At 45.6% G+C, this 16225-nt stretch overlaps 1 protein-coding gene across 18 annotated transcripts in view; it reads right to left on the bottom strand.

Annotated features, from left to right (window-relative positions):
• Nucleotides 1-16225, bottom strand: part of Hr3 (nuclear hormone receptor 3 ROR-beta) — a 108666-nt gene that overhangs the window by 14738 nt on the left and 77703 nt on the right. For 11 of the 18 annotated variants that reach the window (XR_013063592.1, XR_004580593.2, XM_076692916.1 and 8 more), the window contains one exon: nt 4504-4731. Coding sequence is in view for 16 of the 18 variants with exons in the window: in XM_034317400.2 (XP_034173291.2) it covers nt 4504-4731 (228 nt within the window). In the remaining 2 variants the exon portion in view is untranslated. Of the gene's footprint in view, nt 1-4503; nt 4732-5773; nt 6402-6539; nt 9537-9886; nt 10121-10470; nt 11099-16225 lie in introns of those variants that run through there. The other 7 variants (XM_034317394.2, XM_034317389.2, XM_034317393.2 and 4 more) reach the window with 7 other exon arrangements.

Raw genomic sequence — 16225 nt, 5'->3', positions numbered from 1 at the left:
GTAAGTGAATGGTACGGATCATTTGACTACAATTTAATTAATTAGATTCCGTCGCTCTAATACAGAGATTCTAAAGCGTTAAAAATAATTTTTCCCAAATTAGAGAATCTTCTTCGCGTCATTGCGCTCAGCTCGGATGTCAATCGCGATTTCGGAGGGTGTTACGAAAAGTAGGAGCAAACGAGGGCCGGGAAAAGGGGATAGAACACGCGCGACGTCAGCTATCAGCTGAACCGCTATCGGGATCGCGCGTACAGTGCGGAGGAAAACGAGAGAGAAGCTCGAACCGGACGAAGAGGTAGGAGCGGAGGGTGATCGACCGAACGCGACGAACGAGCAACGGAGAGAACAGAGGATCGTGAATAACGGACGGAGAGAAGTAACACGCGAGGGGAGGGAATGAGAAAGAGATGACAACAGGAAGAGTATGCGCGCGCCACCGGTAGCACACGATGCACTTTCTGCTGAGCGTGTGCGAGCGTGCAGTGCACGCTGCACCGAGACGACCGACTGCTTTCTTATCAACCAGCGCAAATACAGTAAAATCTGTCTATAGGCTTGAGAATCATTCATCCCTTGCCAGAATTTCGTGCAACGAGTTTCCGTATGGCAATTTGGATAATAAAAAGGCTCGGAGAAGGATTAACGTACATTTCCGGCTATCTTATTTCAAATTACGTTTTATGACATAAGTTACACGAGATAAGTTCAATGATGTACAAATTAATTTATTATGGTACTTTGCTGTAAAATTACTATTTGTTGAATTTTAATAAAGAAAGAAAACTGTGAAGATGACGAATTTAATTACCCATCCAATATGTATTTTTCCATCCCAATTCATGAAAAGTAAACCTGTCTATGAGAGAAGGATCTCCTTGTCTCCTTTCTTTTCATTTGAAATGCTCTTCTTTCGTTCGACAATATTTTCATGGGGATTCGACTAGTGGGGACCACGAGGTGCGAGCACACCTCTACTCGAACGGTTGGATTCGACGAATGCGACGGTGTCAATGACCCGAGAGAGGAACGTCCATGAGCCGTTGGACACTCGGATTTTGAGAGCGTATTTTTGTATTCGGAGATGGGTAGGGAGGGTTAAGGAAGAAGCGTGGGAACGTTCACGCTGAGATTCGAGAAGCGAGCCTGAATGAGACATGGAGGTTGTTCAGAAGCTGAATGTTTGTTCTTTTTTTTTTTAGAAAAAATACGAGTGACGATGAAAAATGTTAAGTGTAATCACCCTTCTCTCGCGGATAAATTGATAGTCGATATCGATTCTCTCTTCTCGAACAGTCGTTAAACGATTCGGTGTCAACGATCGCAGGAGGAAAACGTGTTGGGTTCAAATCGCGACACGTGGTGCTTCAATTAAAGAAAATAGAAACTGTATATTTATGAAGAGATCAAAGTTCGCGGTAGTAATGTGCTACTAGAAAGAGGATTTAACGATGTCATATTTTCAGAAGGATGATGTTTATAATTCTTCTCTGCAAAAAGCAGAGATCTTATACGGAGAACTACCCAAGTGTTACACTCACTTATTAATGAAACTTTGCCAAATCCTTGGTTCCCAACATTTTTTTTTTTTTTTAATGATAATTTGTCTCTTTTTGAATAACTATTACATAAAAATTATTATAAAAAAAAAAAATTTTTTTTGGAACCAAGGATTTGAACCGAGGACCTGTAGATTGCGAGTCATGTGTTTAACTACGGAGCGGATCCATGACTCTCAATCTGAAGGTTCTCGGTTCAAATCCTTGGTTGCCAAAAATTTTTTTTTTTTTTTTATGTTAATTTTTATGTAATAGTTATTCAAAAAGAGACAAATTATCATAAAAAAATAGAAAAAATGTTGGGAACCAAGGATTTGAACCGTGGATCTCTAGATTGCGAGTTGTATCTGTGAGTTTGTCATACTTCAGAATGTAAGGAGTAACTAACTGTAATTGTTAATATCTTTTAAACAATTAGCCGTCTGCCCCCAAAAGGGGGTATAGGCGTGTTCAGCTCGACGAGCTCTACAAGCTGGCAAAGTTTCATTAATAAGTGAGTGTAACACTTGGGTAGTTCCCCTTGTTAGATTCTTTGACATAAATTGAAAATAACTGATTCTTCATTGTACAATATTTTGATTTTACATTTTGTTCGCGATTAATCAACGAAACACGTGTTTGCAAATAAAAAAATAAAAAGAGTTACAATTTATTTCGGATGTGACCGCAACGTCCTGCTTTTCGACTAGTGCTTATCAAACCTGCCTTTTTATCTAACGACAGAAACCTGAAAACCGCGAGCGTGTTCATTCAAGCAACTGTACAAACATTCGCAAAAAAAAAATGAACGAAATAGATTCTATGGGACATTTTAACATGCTCTAATTAACATTTGAGTAGCATAGAAAATTAAAAGGTTATATTAAAAATTTCATTTTGAATATTTTTAATAAATTAGTATTAGATAAGGCTATTTCTATTACAATAACAACAACAATTTTTTCCTTTCCGAATTGAAAAATCGAAATCACCCTGAACCTTTTAAATCATTACTCTCCATCCTAAGTAAAGAACCATGTTATTAAGAAGATAAGCAGTAAACCCTATGCAAACCCATAAGAGATAAAAGAAAGAGTTCCATCGAGCAAGTCTGAAGGTGGCATTCGAGGAATGAAGATTAATAACCGCACATAATCATATCTCATAAACCTACAACTTTTTTTAAAACCACACCTTTAACCATCAAATATTTATCCCATAAACCAACTGCTATATTATATTCAACGCTTGTAGCATCAAATTAAATAAAATTGCGTCTGTTTTCAAATCAGCTTGCACGCATGTAAAGAAATAAATTTATCAATTTTTGAATATAAATTCTTGAAAAAGAAGATTCCTATGGGCCCACTTTGCCCGTTATGTATGACATTGCCAGTAGGGCAAATTCTCGGACAAATCTGCTCTGGCATCTAAAAACAACCTGCTAAAGCATGGTCAGAAAAGCAGGTCTAGTTGGTTACGCTCGAATATAGTTAACGTGTCCAAGACAGTTCGTGTACTTGGTCCGATAAGGTGCAGCAACGCGGTAAGAGGCCTAACTGCATCGAGAGGAGTGAAAGAGAGAGAAATGAAGCGTGTGGGGGTGTTGGGACGAGAGGAGGGCTGTCCAGCCTCCGATAAAGGGTCGTACACCCCGAGCGGCACGCGTGGCCGCTATTATCCCCGTGTATCTGATTTGCTTTCCCTGCCACTGTAAATCGAATGTTTATCAGTGACTTCGTCACGGTAATGAATCTAGTATAAATTCGCGAGATTGCTAGCTGAAAACGGATAAATCTTGTAAAACGATCGAAATTCCCTGTGTATACAGGAAATGTTTATCTATCGATAGTTTGCATTTGAAATTTCGTTATTAATTTTGCATGGTGTGAAATACCAAAATTATGGGCTAAAAATGGTAAGATGTCCCATGATTTATGGAAGCGTACGTCCATGAGTTTCATAACTCGAAGTCGAGTGCATAAAATTTCAAATGCGCATTTGCCAAATGCACGTGCCAGCGTTTAACTTATGTCATCCACACTCGACAAACCTCGCGAGTGAATTTGTAACATCGAAAGGTGATAAAAATACAAATGTACTATCATAAAATACAGCCAAATGTACTTCAGATCCGTACAAAGACTATTTTTCAATTTCGCGTGTACGTTCCTTCGCAATTACTGGCTCGTATTTCCACGCTGGAAGTGCATACGCATTAAACGCGTAGCACAGAGGGAACACGTTCACGTGTCGGGTAACTCAACGCGCGATAATGCTCGAAACAAAGAAATTTCTTTTTCATATCGGCGCTGGTGATTTGTTGCATCGTTGCAAAGCTCTCCTACCGCGACTCTCCCGACTATTATCGCTCGTTTCACTCGTTTCTCAACTTTTTTCCTCGAATCTCTAATTGAAGATAAATCTTTTAAAAAGAAGATTCTCAAACCGAACAATAAATTAATTCCTCCCAACTGAACGCTCTAGATTTTCGACTATGTCTTTCATGGCTGCAGTTGAAATAGTGAATCCTTGTGTCTTAATAGTCGAGTGTCGTATCGATAAACTTTGAAGCAGTTATATAAGCTAGAGTTCAGACGTATAGAAATTCATGTATCGATGAAGTGCAGCCGCGTATGTCGGGTCAGAGAGGTTACCCCTTTCGTTAGGGAGTCTATTGTGTAATAATTGCAAGACGATCATCGTGACTAGATAAATTATTAATAATGCGATTACTATTTATCCTATTGTATCTCGATGATTTCTATGAAATATTCTATTCAAAGGATTACGAGCGTCTATTAATCAACGAGCATCTGCAAATCAGTTGCCCACAACGTGACATCGTTTCACCGACGCGACGTCTATTACGTCGCCTCTGTTAGAAAAGCTAAGCTAATGCTAGTCCTAGCAACCTTGAGGTCCTCCGAGGGAGCTCAGCCTCCGATTAACGATATGCACTCACCATCTCTGGACATGCCGAGGCGTAGGCACTTTTGCAACCGACAGTACTGGCACCGGTTTCTGTTTACACGGTCGACCACGCAATTCTTGTTCCGTGGACATTGATAGTTGACGACCGACGACTGGGACCGCCTGAAGAAGCCTTTGCAGCCCTCGCAGGTGATCACGCCATAATGAACGCCGCTGCTCTTGTCGCCGCACACCTTGCACGGGATTATTTCGATCTGGGCTGAAATCAGAAATAAGCAAATCGATCAGTACCAGACAATTACAGATGAAATTTCATTACGTTCCAATACATTAGCGACTAATCAATCGCTATTGATTCGAGGCTATTTTTATAAGCATCGCTGCTTCATTTTCACTAATGTATAATTATTGTCAAGTTGGACATTTAAATCGGTAGATTTGTTTACCGTTTCATCATTCCGCGATAACGGAGCGTATCTAAGAGGAAGTGGTTTGCCTCCTCCATTTTATATACCATCATTCGCTCCTATCCCGTCGAAGTTCATCACGCCATAGTATTTATGGCTAACCTTTTCGATTGGAACGCACAATGCTGGACTATGAATTCTATCGCGATGCAACACCGTGGCAAACTGCATGAACGCATCGTGAACTATCTGCCACGGTCTCGACGGAGATTTCGTATCACTTTAATGTGACGCGATAACGGGATAGATAAAAATTGCTCGGTATTTCTAGTGGAAAATCAAGGCTAGAAAGAAACCGTCCACTTTATATTATAAACACAATCGAGCTGAAACACTACTTCTTCCGTATTGTAATTCTGGATCCACTCTCAAAGATATCCTCCTGTTTGTGGTAAACAGGGTCAGTGTACTTTTTAAATTCTCCCATAAACTTCACTCTTCTCTTTCGTTACAACTTTACGATAAGGGGATAAGAATTTCCATAACTCGTGGTCTTGCATTCCGGATGAAATCATTAAAATAATAAAATTATTTCAACGAGATGTTCAGTATGGTTCGAAGACCAGTTTAAAATTCTAACAACCCCTTTGGCGTTTCAGTTATTTTCTTTTTTTTTAAAGAGAATACACATTTCCTTGCATATCGTAATTGCACGTTTCAGATAAAATCTTTTATGAATAATATTTCCAATTCCTTTAAAAAATATAATAAAATGTATCTTTTGATATCTTTCTCGTACCTGTGCGTCGAATAAAATAAAGTTTTACTCTTTCGCATGGAAGAAAGTTAAAATTCAAAGTAAGAACGTTTCAAGAGCGTTACATCTTCGAGTACCTCGTATAGAATTAACCTGGTGCCTACGATCGTCCAAAAGGGTGTTTTCTGGACTCGGAGCTTGCACTGGCGCCCTCGTTCTCGACGTTTCCGGTGGCTGAGGACTAGTACTGTCCGCCCCCCAGCTTGGCCCACCGAATGTTGAGAGACTTCCCTCCATTTACGTTCCGCGCTTCGGTGTTTCATTTAAAATTCACTAACAACTCGTACTTTGAACACGGTTACGGTGGCTTCTCTTGCTTTCGCTCGGTCGTTCCTTTTAACCATTTATCGATCACTCCGGGGCACACTGTCGTTTCATCGTACAACAAGGAAATTTTAACGACGTTTCAGAACGATCGTAGAGTTTCGAAGCAATCAAAATGCTGTCTCATCGAACACTACCGGTGCTAGTTGTTGAACATGTTGCACGACATATCCCCCGATAGGGACGGGATGGAATGTCCCCGGTAGACGGGGAGAATTTTTCCTCCGTGGTCTGAAGAGGATCGTTCGTCGAAGAAAATTAATGCTGACGCGTAACCGATTCCCGTTCGCTCGATGGAGCTGCATGAGCACAAAATTTCTGACACTCTACCTTCTCGAATGTATCTCACCGTGCCACTGTAAACTGGCTCCCTTCAAAACGCTGCAAAATCAAGTTATTCTTAGAGAACGTTGCACTGGTTAAATGATACGATCGTATTTATATAACACGATTGTATTCGACAATTGCAATATTAATGAACGAAATACGGAAAAGGAAATAGAATTTAGTATTAAAAACCTTTCGATGCTTTTCGAAATGTTCCCTCAAAATAATTTCCAGAGAAGCTTCCTATTTATACGCCTTCTAACCTGGATTTCGACCAAGAATACACCCCGATCCCAACGACGAGCAACCCTAAATCAATCGCTAGTTACGAGGCATAAAAATTATGCAAGAAATTTTGTCATTTCGTTATTAGGCTAGACTTCAATACTTATCAATCAGTGATTATAAATCAAACAAGCGTGAAATCAGCCTATCCACTTGCATTCAAATAAATACTAAAGAAAACCTGAGCCAGACCTAACCCATTAGGTCTGGTGCATAGTAACTTTCAACTATTGAAGGGAACGATGAAGCCTCGTTCCCTAAACCGCATTTTTTCCTAATAGAGAGGTCAGCCTGTAGCGTAACTCGCGGTAGCGATCAAAATAATCCACCCTGTTTCGCGGAATTTCGGTAAACGTTGGAAAATGCGTGGAAACTATAGAGCCGAGGGGGGAGGGTTAGAAACGAGAGAAAGAGAAGAAATGCGGCTGCTGCAGTTGCGGTTCCCGTTGCCCTCTATTTTCGTTCTCAGCTCGGTAATGCGGCGTCTATATCGTGCTGCGAGGGCGCTAAAGCGAGACGGAGGAAAGAGGGTGCGCGCGAGAGTAGGAAAGAGTGAATAGAGAGGAGAAGAAAGAGCGAGAGGAAGAACGACGTTTTGGTGGATGTGTGCGAAGGAGGACGGTGCACGGTTGTCTGTGTGCGCATCGTTCGGACACGAACGGACGACTACTGTATTGGAGCGAAGAGGATTCGATGCGGCCCGTGTCTGTATATCGTGTGCTGCTCTCGTCCGACAACTCTAGCGCCACGAGTAGCGTCGAGGCGCTTGCACCATACGGTCGAACATTACATAACCGAGAACGATGAACCCAGAGTACAGTCACCCGGCACGCTCGCATCTTTGATGTGCGTCATGCCGTTGCCTCGAAGAGAGTGCACAGCGCCGCTTGCTATACCCGGAACTCCCGAAATCGAAGCCACTTTGTGCACTGCTTACACGCACTGTCCAGCCCGGCTTTAACACCCCCGCGTTTTTTCCCACCTTGCGCGTACGAGCACACCAGACCGCCGCGAAATTGTGGAAACATACGCCAATGTTTGACGTTCGCGTTTATCGAGACTCGAATTGGATGTTCTCCAGACTGGACTTGTTTGCGAACCGCCATTCGCGTGCTCGCTCGCGAATAGATTCACGACGCCGTGATTTTTCCATTCGAGATTATCGGTTCGATCTGCTAACGTCTGCCAGCAAGCGGGGAACATGGCAGATTAGCCCGAGTTATCGAAATCGCTAAATTTGCGACTATTTTCGAACGACCGGAATGAATGTAAACGCTCGCGAGATATCGTTTGACGTGTCCACGTCATCGCGCAATGGCTTCGCTGAAACTTTTCTTCCGTGAATAGACCTAGTCCGGTAATTCCCGAAGATAGAAATTACCTAAGATTTTCGATGAAATTTCAATTACAGAAAAGACGATAATGAAAGAGGGATGAATTTAACTCTTTTTAACCCTTTTTAATACGTTCAAAGGGGTTCTAAGAATTTTGATCAAAACGGAAAATCTTCTGTTTCCTGGTCTCAAAATCAATGCCACCTCGTTGCATTGTCTTCCGTCGGGTCGTGTCCGAGTTCAAGCTCGATGTCTCGAGCGATACCACGCGGAGGATAAATAAATCGAGCCGGACAGCGAAAAGATACCACTGGCAAGGAAGACGACCAAGTCGAAACCAGTTAATCACGTAGCTACGTGAGTTCCTTCGAGTGGTTGCTTTAAGATTTTCCAGACGGAGAGACGCGGAGGAGACGAATAAAACAGAGTACCGCATTCAGAAACTGAAATCTCATCGTCGCGTAGCTTCTTTGAAGCGATTTATTGAAGATTTTAAAGGCTGAGGTCTGCGGACCGCGGCTAACATATCCGGAAATAACGAAATTTGAACCACTTCCTTGGATCGTTCCAGTACGGGCTGTTTCTAACTCGAAGCGAGGGAGTTAGACCGAGAAAGAGACGAGTCATCGGATTTTACGACGCACCAGAGAAAGGGGAAGATTGAAATAAAATGTGTCGCTCGAAGAGACTATTATACGTGTTGACCAACGCCAGAAGCGCTAAAAGCATTCTAGCTTTAATTTAAGGTGTTTTCATATGCTCGTCAGGGATTTTCCTCGAAATCCGAGACAAACGATCTCTCTGAACGCGATCGAAATAGCTTAGCCAGGAAATGATATCGATAAAAGATATCAAATAAAAACGGAAACCTTGCGTAACGTTCGAAAAATTGTCGATCCAAATAAATGGGATTTGAGAATTGCGTTTCGGAGAATCGATCAGAATTAACGACGCAAAGGTAAACACGTCTTCGCGACTGAAACGATCTGTGATTGAACGATCCCCTATTTACGACTATTGGAAGCAATTAATTCTTTTTAACGAGCAACGAAAGGTAGCCGCCGTATTTCTTCATCCTTACGTAAGTACGTTTTCTTCGGAGTGTGAATCGAATCGACGAGAAGAGAAATCAGCTAGGAATATTCAACGACGTCGAGGAAACATCGGATCGATATTTCACTCGGTTACCCTTCCTACGCTATCGACGATTCGATCACCGGCCCAGTAGAATTTGCGTCTGTTTACCGGACAATTCAGTAGAAAGTAGCCGTAGGGTCAGCCATTACGGGCAGACGCGGTGTCGCAGCTCGGCTGCGTGAAAATTGGGAACGCAAAGTGGCTTCCGTAGATCGATGGCGCGGAATACCAATGGAGAGAAACTCGTTATGACAAAGTGAAACAGGGAACGGGTGTTGCACGTACGCGCGCGATGTGTCGACACGATCAAACTCTATCGTAGAGTAACATCGAATTGTCAGAGCATAGACGAGTAATCGTAACGGATCGTTATCTCGCGGCATCTATCGTTCGATGATAAGAGACGCGATATCTTCCTCGCGTTACCCGCTACCACAGTTCTGTCAACTTTCGTCTCCGTTTACCGTCGCTGGGGGTCGAGGAAGTTCACAGCCGAGCATGGCTGTTCGAGCTGTTTCCGTAAGCCAGGAAAACGGTTCCCGATCATTTTGGTGGACGGTGCTCCGAATGATCGCGCGAGTGCCTGCGAATAGCCGTGATCGTTTTAATCGCGCCACGAAACTCCCACGACGCGAAAAGAGGCGCGCGCGAATCGTCGTTAAGAGCGGCGCAAGCGCCTCGTGTAAGACGTAATATGTGTGTCCGCGTAAACAGGCGTGCACACGGACGTACGATGGCACGCACGTTCGCACAACAGGCACACACAATCGCCGGGACGCATACAAACGGAGGAGGTTGCGGTGTTTTCCACCTGGAGTCTTTCCAGCCACGACGATGATCACTTTGTTGGCTGCACTTAACACGAACGCAACACGGAATGCGACGTTCAACGACGACGGGACCAACTACGGTTCCGGTTAACACGTCCACGACACTACTGTCCTCCTCTTCCTTGTTCCCCCGTGTTCCATCGAGCACGAAAAGCGCGACGAGAATTTCGTGGACCTTCCGACGAATTCCGAGACGCGGGTCGCGGCTCTCGCTCGAACCGGCCACGGTGCACTCGAGCAGAGATGACGGGTAGAGTGCTGGAGCAACGGCCACGGGACACAGAGAAAGGGGAGAAAGGAGAATGGCCAGTGCGAAGAAAGAAACGAAGAAGGCCGAACGAGGAAAATGCTTGGTTGTACGGGCGCGGACGAACGACGAAGGCGAACGTACTCGTCGTACGACCGGGACCACTGGCACGCACTCACGCACGCACACGTGTACTTGTGTACACACACGCGCACACGATGCCTCCACGTTTCCTTGCTTCGTGGGTAATTTCGGCAGTCTCGCGCTCCAACGCGCACGTATGTACTCACATCGAATCGATGGATTCGATCGATGCGGTCGATCCGCGGTAAAACGACACGCGGTACGGTTTCCTTATCCGACGTCGCGCCGACACGCTTCCTGCTCGGGCCAGGTCGGAAAAACTCGCGGAAACTTCGTGCGACTGTCGCATGAATATTTCGGGGATTTGATGAACCTCGCGGCGGTACGGGCGAGCCGAGTTACTGGCGAAGAAACGAGACGAACAAAGGAGAAAGATAACGTGACGGACGAAGATGGAAAAACATCCAGAGGGGAGGGAGGAGAAAGAAACAAAGAAAAGAGGGGGGAGGAGAGATATAACGAGAGAGATAGAAAAACCGAGGAGAGGGGAAAGAGACAGGAGTAACCGAGGGAAAAAAAGACATCGAAGAAGTAAAGCCAGATAGATAGGGGGAAAGAGAGAGATAAAAAAAAGGACGGAAAGAGAGGAAAAAAGGGGGGATCAAGAGAGAAGAAACGTTAGAAAGGAAAGAGAGGAAGAGAGAGAGAGAGAGAGAGAAAGATAGAGGTGTTTTTCGGGGACCGGCGTTAGCGAGTTGGCATCTCACAATATGTCAGAACTCCCCGCGCTTCCCCTCCAACGAATGACGCTGCGTCGGGTCACTGAACTGTGCGCGCCTCCGCCGATGATGGCCGAGTGCCTCACCCTTTGCTCTCCTCGCCCCGCCGAGTCGACAACACCCCCACCACCCTCGCAACGCGACCAACGCCGAAGCTGACCGAGCTGCGCCGACCGAGGAAACTACCTTACGATCATCGACTGCGCAACTCCGAACGATCCCGGAAACGCACGATGTAGATCCCGACGGTGGAACGCGGGCTTTCCGATCTCCTTTCGTACGACGCGCCGCGTTAACTTTATTAGCGCGACTCGTTAAGGGCACCGTCTCCTAAATACACGTGCGTATCGTGTTTCTGAAACTGTGGCCCCGAAAAGTTTGTCTTTCGGGACGAGCGACGGGGCCACCGCCGCCGCGACTAATTAAAGAACCATCACGGTTTTCCGTTCACTCCCGCCGTTTACAACTTCAACTTTGATTGAGTAGTCACGACGCGGTCACGACCACGAACGCGTTGCCTTGCTGGATTTAGGGTTAGGGATAATGGACCTAGAGATTCTTTTTTATACCAGCGGAATTTTATGAGCGGCTCTTGATGTAACGAGTAGAACCGACAATGCAATGGGAATGATACACTATTTTTCTATCGCTTTTCTGGGAATAATACATTTTTTAAAAACCCAAGTTTCAAGTAACCTTGGCTCGATATTCCCACCGGTAATTTTTTATTTCGTTGCACAGATGGAATGCAATACTCGTTGGAGGAATTAAAACTTCTCGTGTTTCACAATTTCTCTTTCAATTGAACTATTGCATCTTGGCCGACGCAGGATTGCTACACGGTGCGTAACAATCGGTTTTAATTTATATTCAGTGTTAATGCGATTCCACGATCGGCGTACGCTTTAGGCATTTGTGCCAAGGTCACTTTCATTTTTGTCCCAAGCATAATGCACTTAATGCAACGTGCGCCGTTGTCCATTCAAAGTATTTTGATTCAACGCGCGGCCCTTTTGTACGCGGTAATGCACTTTTCATTCCTGACAGTGTCTGTTACAATGCAATCAAGGTTCAAAGGTTCAAGTACAAACGATCGTTTACAAGCGACACCTTAATTCCTTAGTACCGGCCAATCTACACCCGTTACCGGTGTTAAACGACTGCACCTCGTTCACGGAAAGAGTGTGCAATTTTTTACCGGTCTTAAGTTCTCACATTGACATTATCGTCACGCGTTATCGTCGTTCTTCCTTGTCCTCTCTTCCTCATCCAACGAGCCCTACCCACCCCCTCGTACGCCACTCCATTTGGCCCTCTCTTCCAGCATGAATTTTCAAGTTATTGCCTCTTTCCATGTATATCTCTCTTCTTTCACCCATCCGCGTGCCGTGTCTCCACCGTTCACCCTTCTTTTCTCGTACACTTCTTTCTCACCCTCCGCCAGCCTTCCCTCGCCCTTCGGTCGCCGAATAACTCCTTCGGAGGTTCGTTCTTTCTCTCGGACACGCGCGCGCTTCTCCCTACCAGGCTCGATGTTCTCCCACCCTCGCCAACATTACTCCCTGTCCTTCTTTCTCACTCTTTCCACCCTCTCTCGCTTCGCCGTATTATTGTCTCTGCCCCCGCGGCCCCGAGCATCGCCTCCTCTCACTTCGAACCGTTCCCTCGGTCCTCCTCCTCCTCCTCCTCCTCGCCCGTGTCCCTTTCGCTCCTTCTCTCATTTATTGCATAACCGTGCACGAGGTTGCCAACCTGTGCCGCGTAATACTCTATAAATACGTTTCGCAAATAAATAATCGCCCCGGCGATATGTCTCTTTGCGCCGTTCCAGCGCCGTTCGACGACGGGACCGTTGCGTTGCCGCGCTTGGAATTTACACGATGAAATGGCCCGATAGCCGAAGACGATAAACGGCACTCGCCGATAACGAGCCGTGCATGCCAGAGGATGCAGAGACAGAGGAAATCGTATCCACGGGTTTCGCATGAAAACAGTGTAAACGCGAGTTCGCACTTGGTCCACGCTTGGAGGTGCTCATCGTAGTCAAACCTTCCATTTTCAATATTAACCCTTCTTCGATTTAACGGGTCCATAGTGTTTCGGCAAAAATGAATAATTTTTCAGCAAAGTCAGAAGGAATTTTAAGAAAATCCTTGGAAAATTATTGGACCCTGGATGGTTCCGGTTGAGACGCTCTAACTTACGTAACAGTAACCCTTTTAAAGCTTCTTTACAATGCAAACCTGTTTCAGTTTCGTTCCCTTTGCCTTTGTGCCCGCGCCACGGGTATTTTGGTGTTATTACCGAGACAGAAGGAGAACACCGTACTCTTTGGCCGAGTCTCGCTCGATGCCCGTTTATGTCCGTCGAGGTCAGAAGGCTGGTGCCGTAAATGGCGAAAAATCGGTCCGATCTAGCTGCGAATGAACTCGAGGATCACGAATGATCCGAGCCGCGAGCCAATCGCTAGCACCTAGCGATCAGCTGTCGGGTAAATTTACACCGGGTGAATCAGAAACGATGTCCCGTGTACGATCGTGAACGGGAACGAAGGTAAATGGTAGAATGTCGAAACCGTTCTTCGATCGGTCGTAACTCCGTTACAACCTGCAGACTTGGCACAAATTGCACGGCCGAAGTTGATGTTTATTTCCATGACACTTAGGAACTCGCGGCGAAGTTTGTTGTCCCCTCGCGGCCCTGCTAAAACGATGTCAGACGTCGCAGCGAGGAAGCGACCAAGTGACAGCATTAATTCTTGCTGTCTCCTGCGATATACACGGATGAAGAAGCAATCATTTATGATGCGTGATGTACACCGACGAAGTAGCCTGATATTTTAAGGAAGGAAACACGAAAACAATTCAACGGCCAGCCACCCAAGAGTCAAATGTCAGATTGCGTTCATAACGACGATTACCGCTCCCAAATGTAGAGCAATGTATCACTAATCATATTTTTCCTGTGTTAATTGAAATAAACCAAGTACAATTCGAACAACTTCCGTCGTCTCATTCTTATCCAATTGCCCTTTGAAAGTTACCAAATATATCTCTCAATTAGCAGCGTATTCGAATCAATCTGCATACCATCCATAAGAAAGCATACCACCGTACCTATGCGCCTACCAAAAACGGAATTCCATTCTAGAATCCCCTGAAAGCATCTCTGTCAGCCCCTTTAAGTTCGAAACAATAACAAGCGTTACGTAAGTTGTGACTTAATCCGGCGGCGTTTAAAGGGTGACGCGGTAAACTTTCCCGGCACCACGCATCGTAATTAGAATCGTTTCGTTTCGCAGGTTCACCGCACGCTCGTTGCACCTGCGCCGCTGGAAAGTTAAAATTTCGTGCACCGAGTATTCTGTGCCTGCCTTTTCAACCGTTGATGACGTTTCGCCGCTTTTATCGCGCGTCCACGTGCATTCGAAACGGCAACTTTTCTTGCACTCCGTTTATCTGTATACACACATGCTTTCCTTCCTTTTCCTTTTTTTATCGCTCCGCTCTTCTTCCACGTAGACAGACGTTGCGTGCTGAAGCGAGCGCACGTTTGTCGTCGGTAGTCGCGAGCGGCGTGAATCTCGGAATGAATGTAGGTCAGGCTATAGAATAATCAGTATGGAGGTAGGTTCTTATGAACGAGTGCAAGCGTTCCGTACGCTTTTAATATTTCCCTTCCTTCCTCCAACCCGCGCTTCGTTCGCAGAAAACGTTCGCGAATAGACAATTTTTTTTCCCATCTTTTCCTAGACTCCGGTAAGTGTCGCGATTAGAATTGACGAACGATCCGTTCCGCTGCATCGGCCAGATTTTATCGGGGTTACCGATAATACGTTCCCTATCGTTTGTTATCTCGCACGGAGACAACAGCCGTTGTTTGAAGTGCGTTACGCTGCTGCAACGGTGGAAAAAACTTTGTGGAATGTTTCAGTAGAAGCGTCCGATATATTCGAGCCGAGGGTTGGAAAGTTTGGAAACTCTAAGATATCGCCGACTGCCGCCATCAATTTAACCATGGAGCATAACTTCAGGAAACGAGGAACCGATCGAATATGTAGCAAGGAACGTTGAACATAATCGTTCGAAACGACCCATCGGGTTATCGATCCCTTCGTCTACACCTATGGGCTTCTAATGCGGGCCAAATCTAACCACTCGTGGGACTCTACGACCAAAGAGTTACATTGAACTAAATGCATCGGGAGAAAAGGGAATCGGTGCGAGGACGACCGATCTCGTGGATTACGTAATGACACGAGAAGGAGAGATGCAAACGGCCCTTGAGGCGACCTAGTGCGCAACTGCGAAGGAGTCCCGCTCGGTCGCGGACAAGAATGACCGTTACAGTTTCCTTAAGCGAATTCAGATGTAGCAACGGTTGCGACACTGCGAAGCCACCGCTGTGTACGTACTCGCGGTGTGCGGTGTGTCAGAACGGTCGATCGACGTTCGAGCGGTGCCAAGATCGCCCAAAAAGATTTTTGAATTTGGGCCGCGCCGGACGCGAATAGCTCGGAAACGCATCGGCCGATTCAACCGGCTAAACATTGTCTTCCGTTTCTCCCGGTCATTCATTACGTATTTTCGTCGCGCGTGGTTTACAGCGGACGCGCGCATCGCGGATAAATCGTACCCCGTTACGCGAAGGATTAATCGCATCGACTACGGTACCGGTCCCGTATGCGGGATCGATTCGCATCTGCTCGTTAACCAATGTCGTTCCGAGCTGTATCTTTCTGTTCGCCGATAACTCGTCAAGAAAATGTCTAATTTCAGCAAATCGATCGATCCGCGTACGCGTATTTCGTGGCGCGCCGAGGATGCCGTATCTTCCAGCGACATCTGCTATTTGAAAACGCGACCGCTTCAAAAAGAACGCTCGCGATTTACTTCCCGTCTTCCAGACGATCTTATCAGCCGTTAACGCGAGTCGCTTCGATTTTACGGACGTCCAACGAGCACGCTTATCCTACGAACGACGATTAATAGCCGCGGTATATATTCCGAGTTAACGTCCATTATCAGCAGGTTGAAAGCGTTTAGCATGGTCGGTAACGATCGTGCGGGATATTTGGTGGCTGCTGATCGGGCTGGTTGCATGGTCGGCTTCCTCGAGCTTCTGGCAAGCCGACGAAAAGCTCTGACGGGTTTCTCGTGCGAGAAAAGTCAACGTTTTTCCA

The sequence above is a fragment of the Osmia lignaria genome, chromosome 16, assembly GCF_051020975.1.
Source record: "Osmia lignaria lignaria isolate PbOS001 chromosome 16, iyOsmLign1, whole genome shotgun sequence".
Lineage (NCBI taxonomy): Eukaryota > Metazoa > Arthropoda > Insecta > Hymenoptera > Megachilidae > Osmia > Osmia lignaria.
Note: the sequence above shows the minus strand (reverse complement) of the source record. Positions and strands in the feature narration are given on the sequence as shown.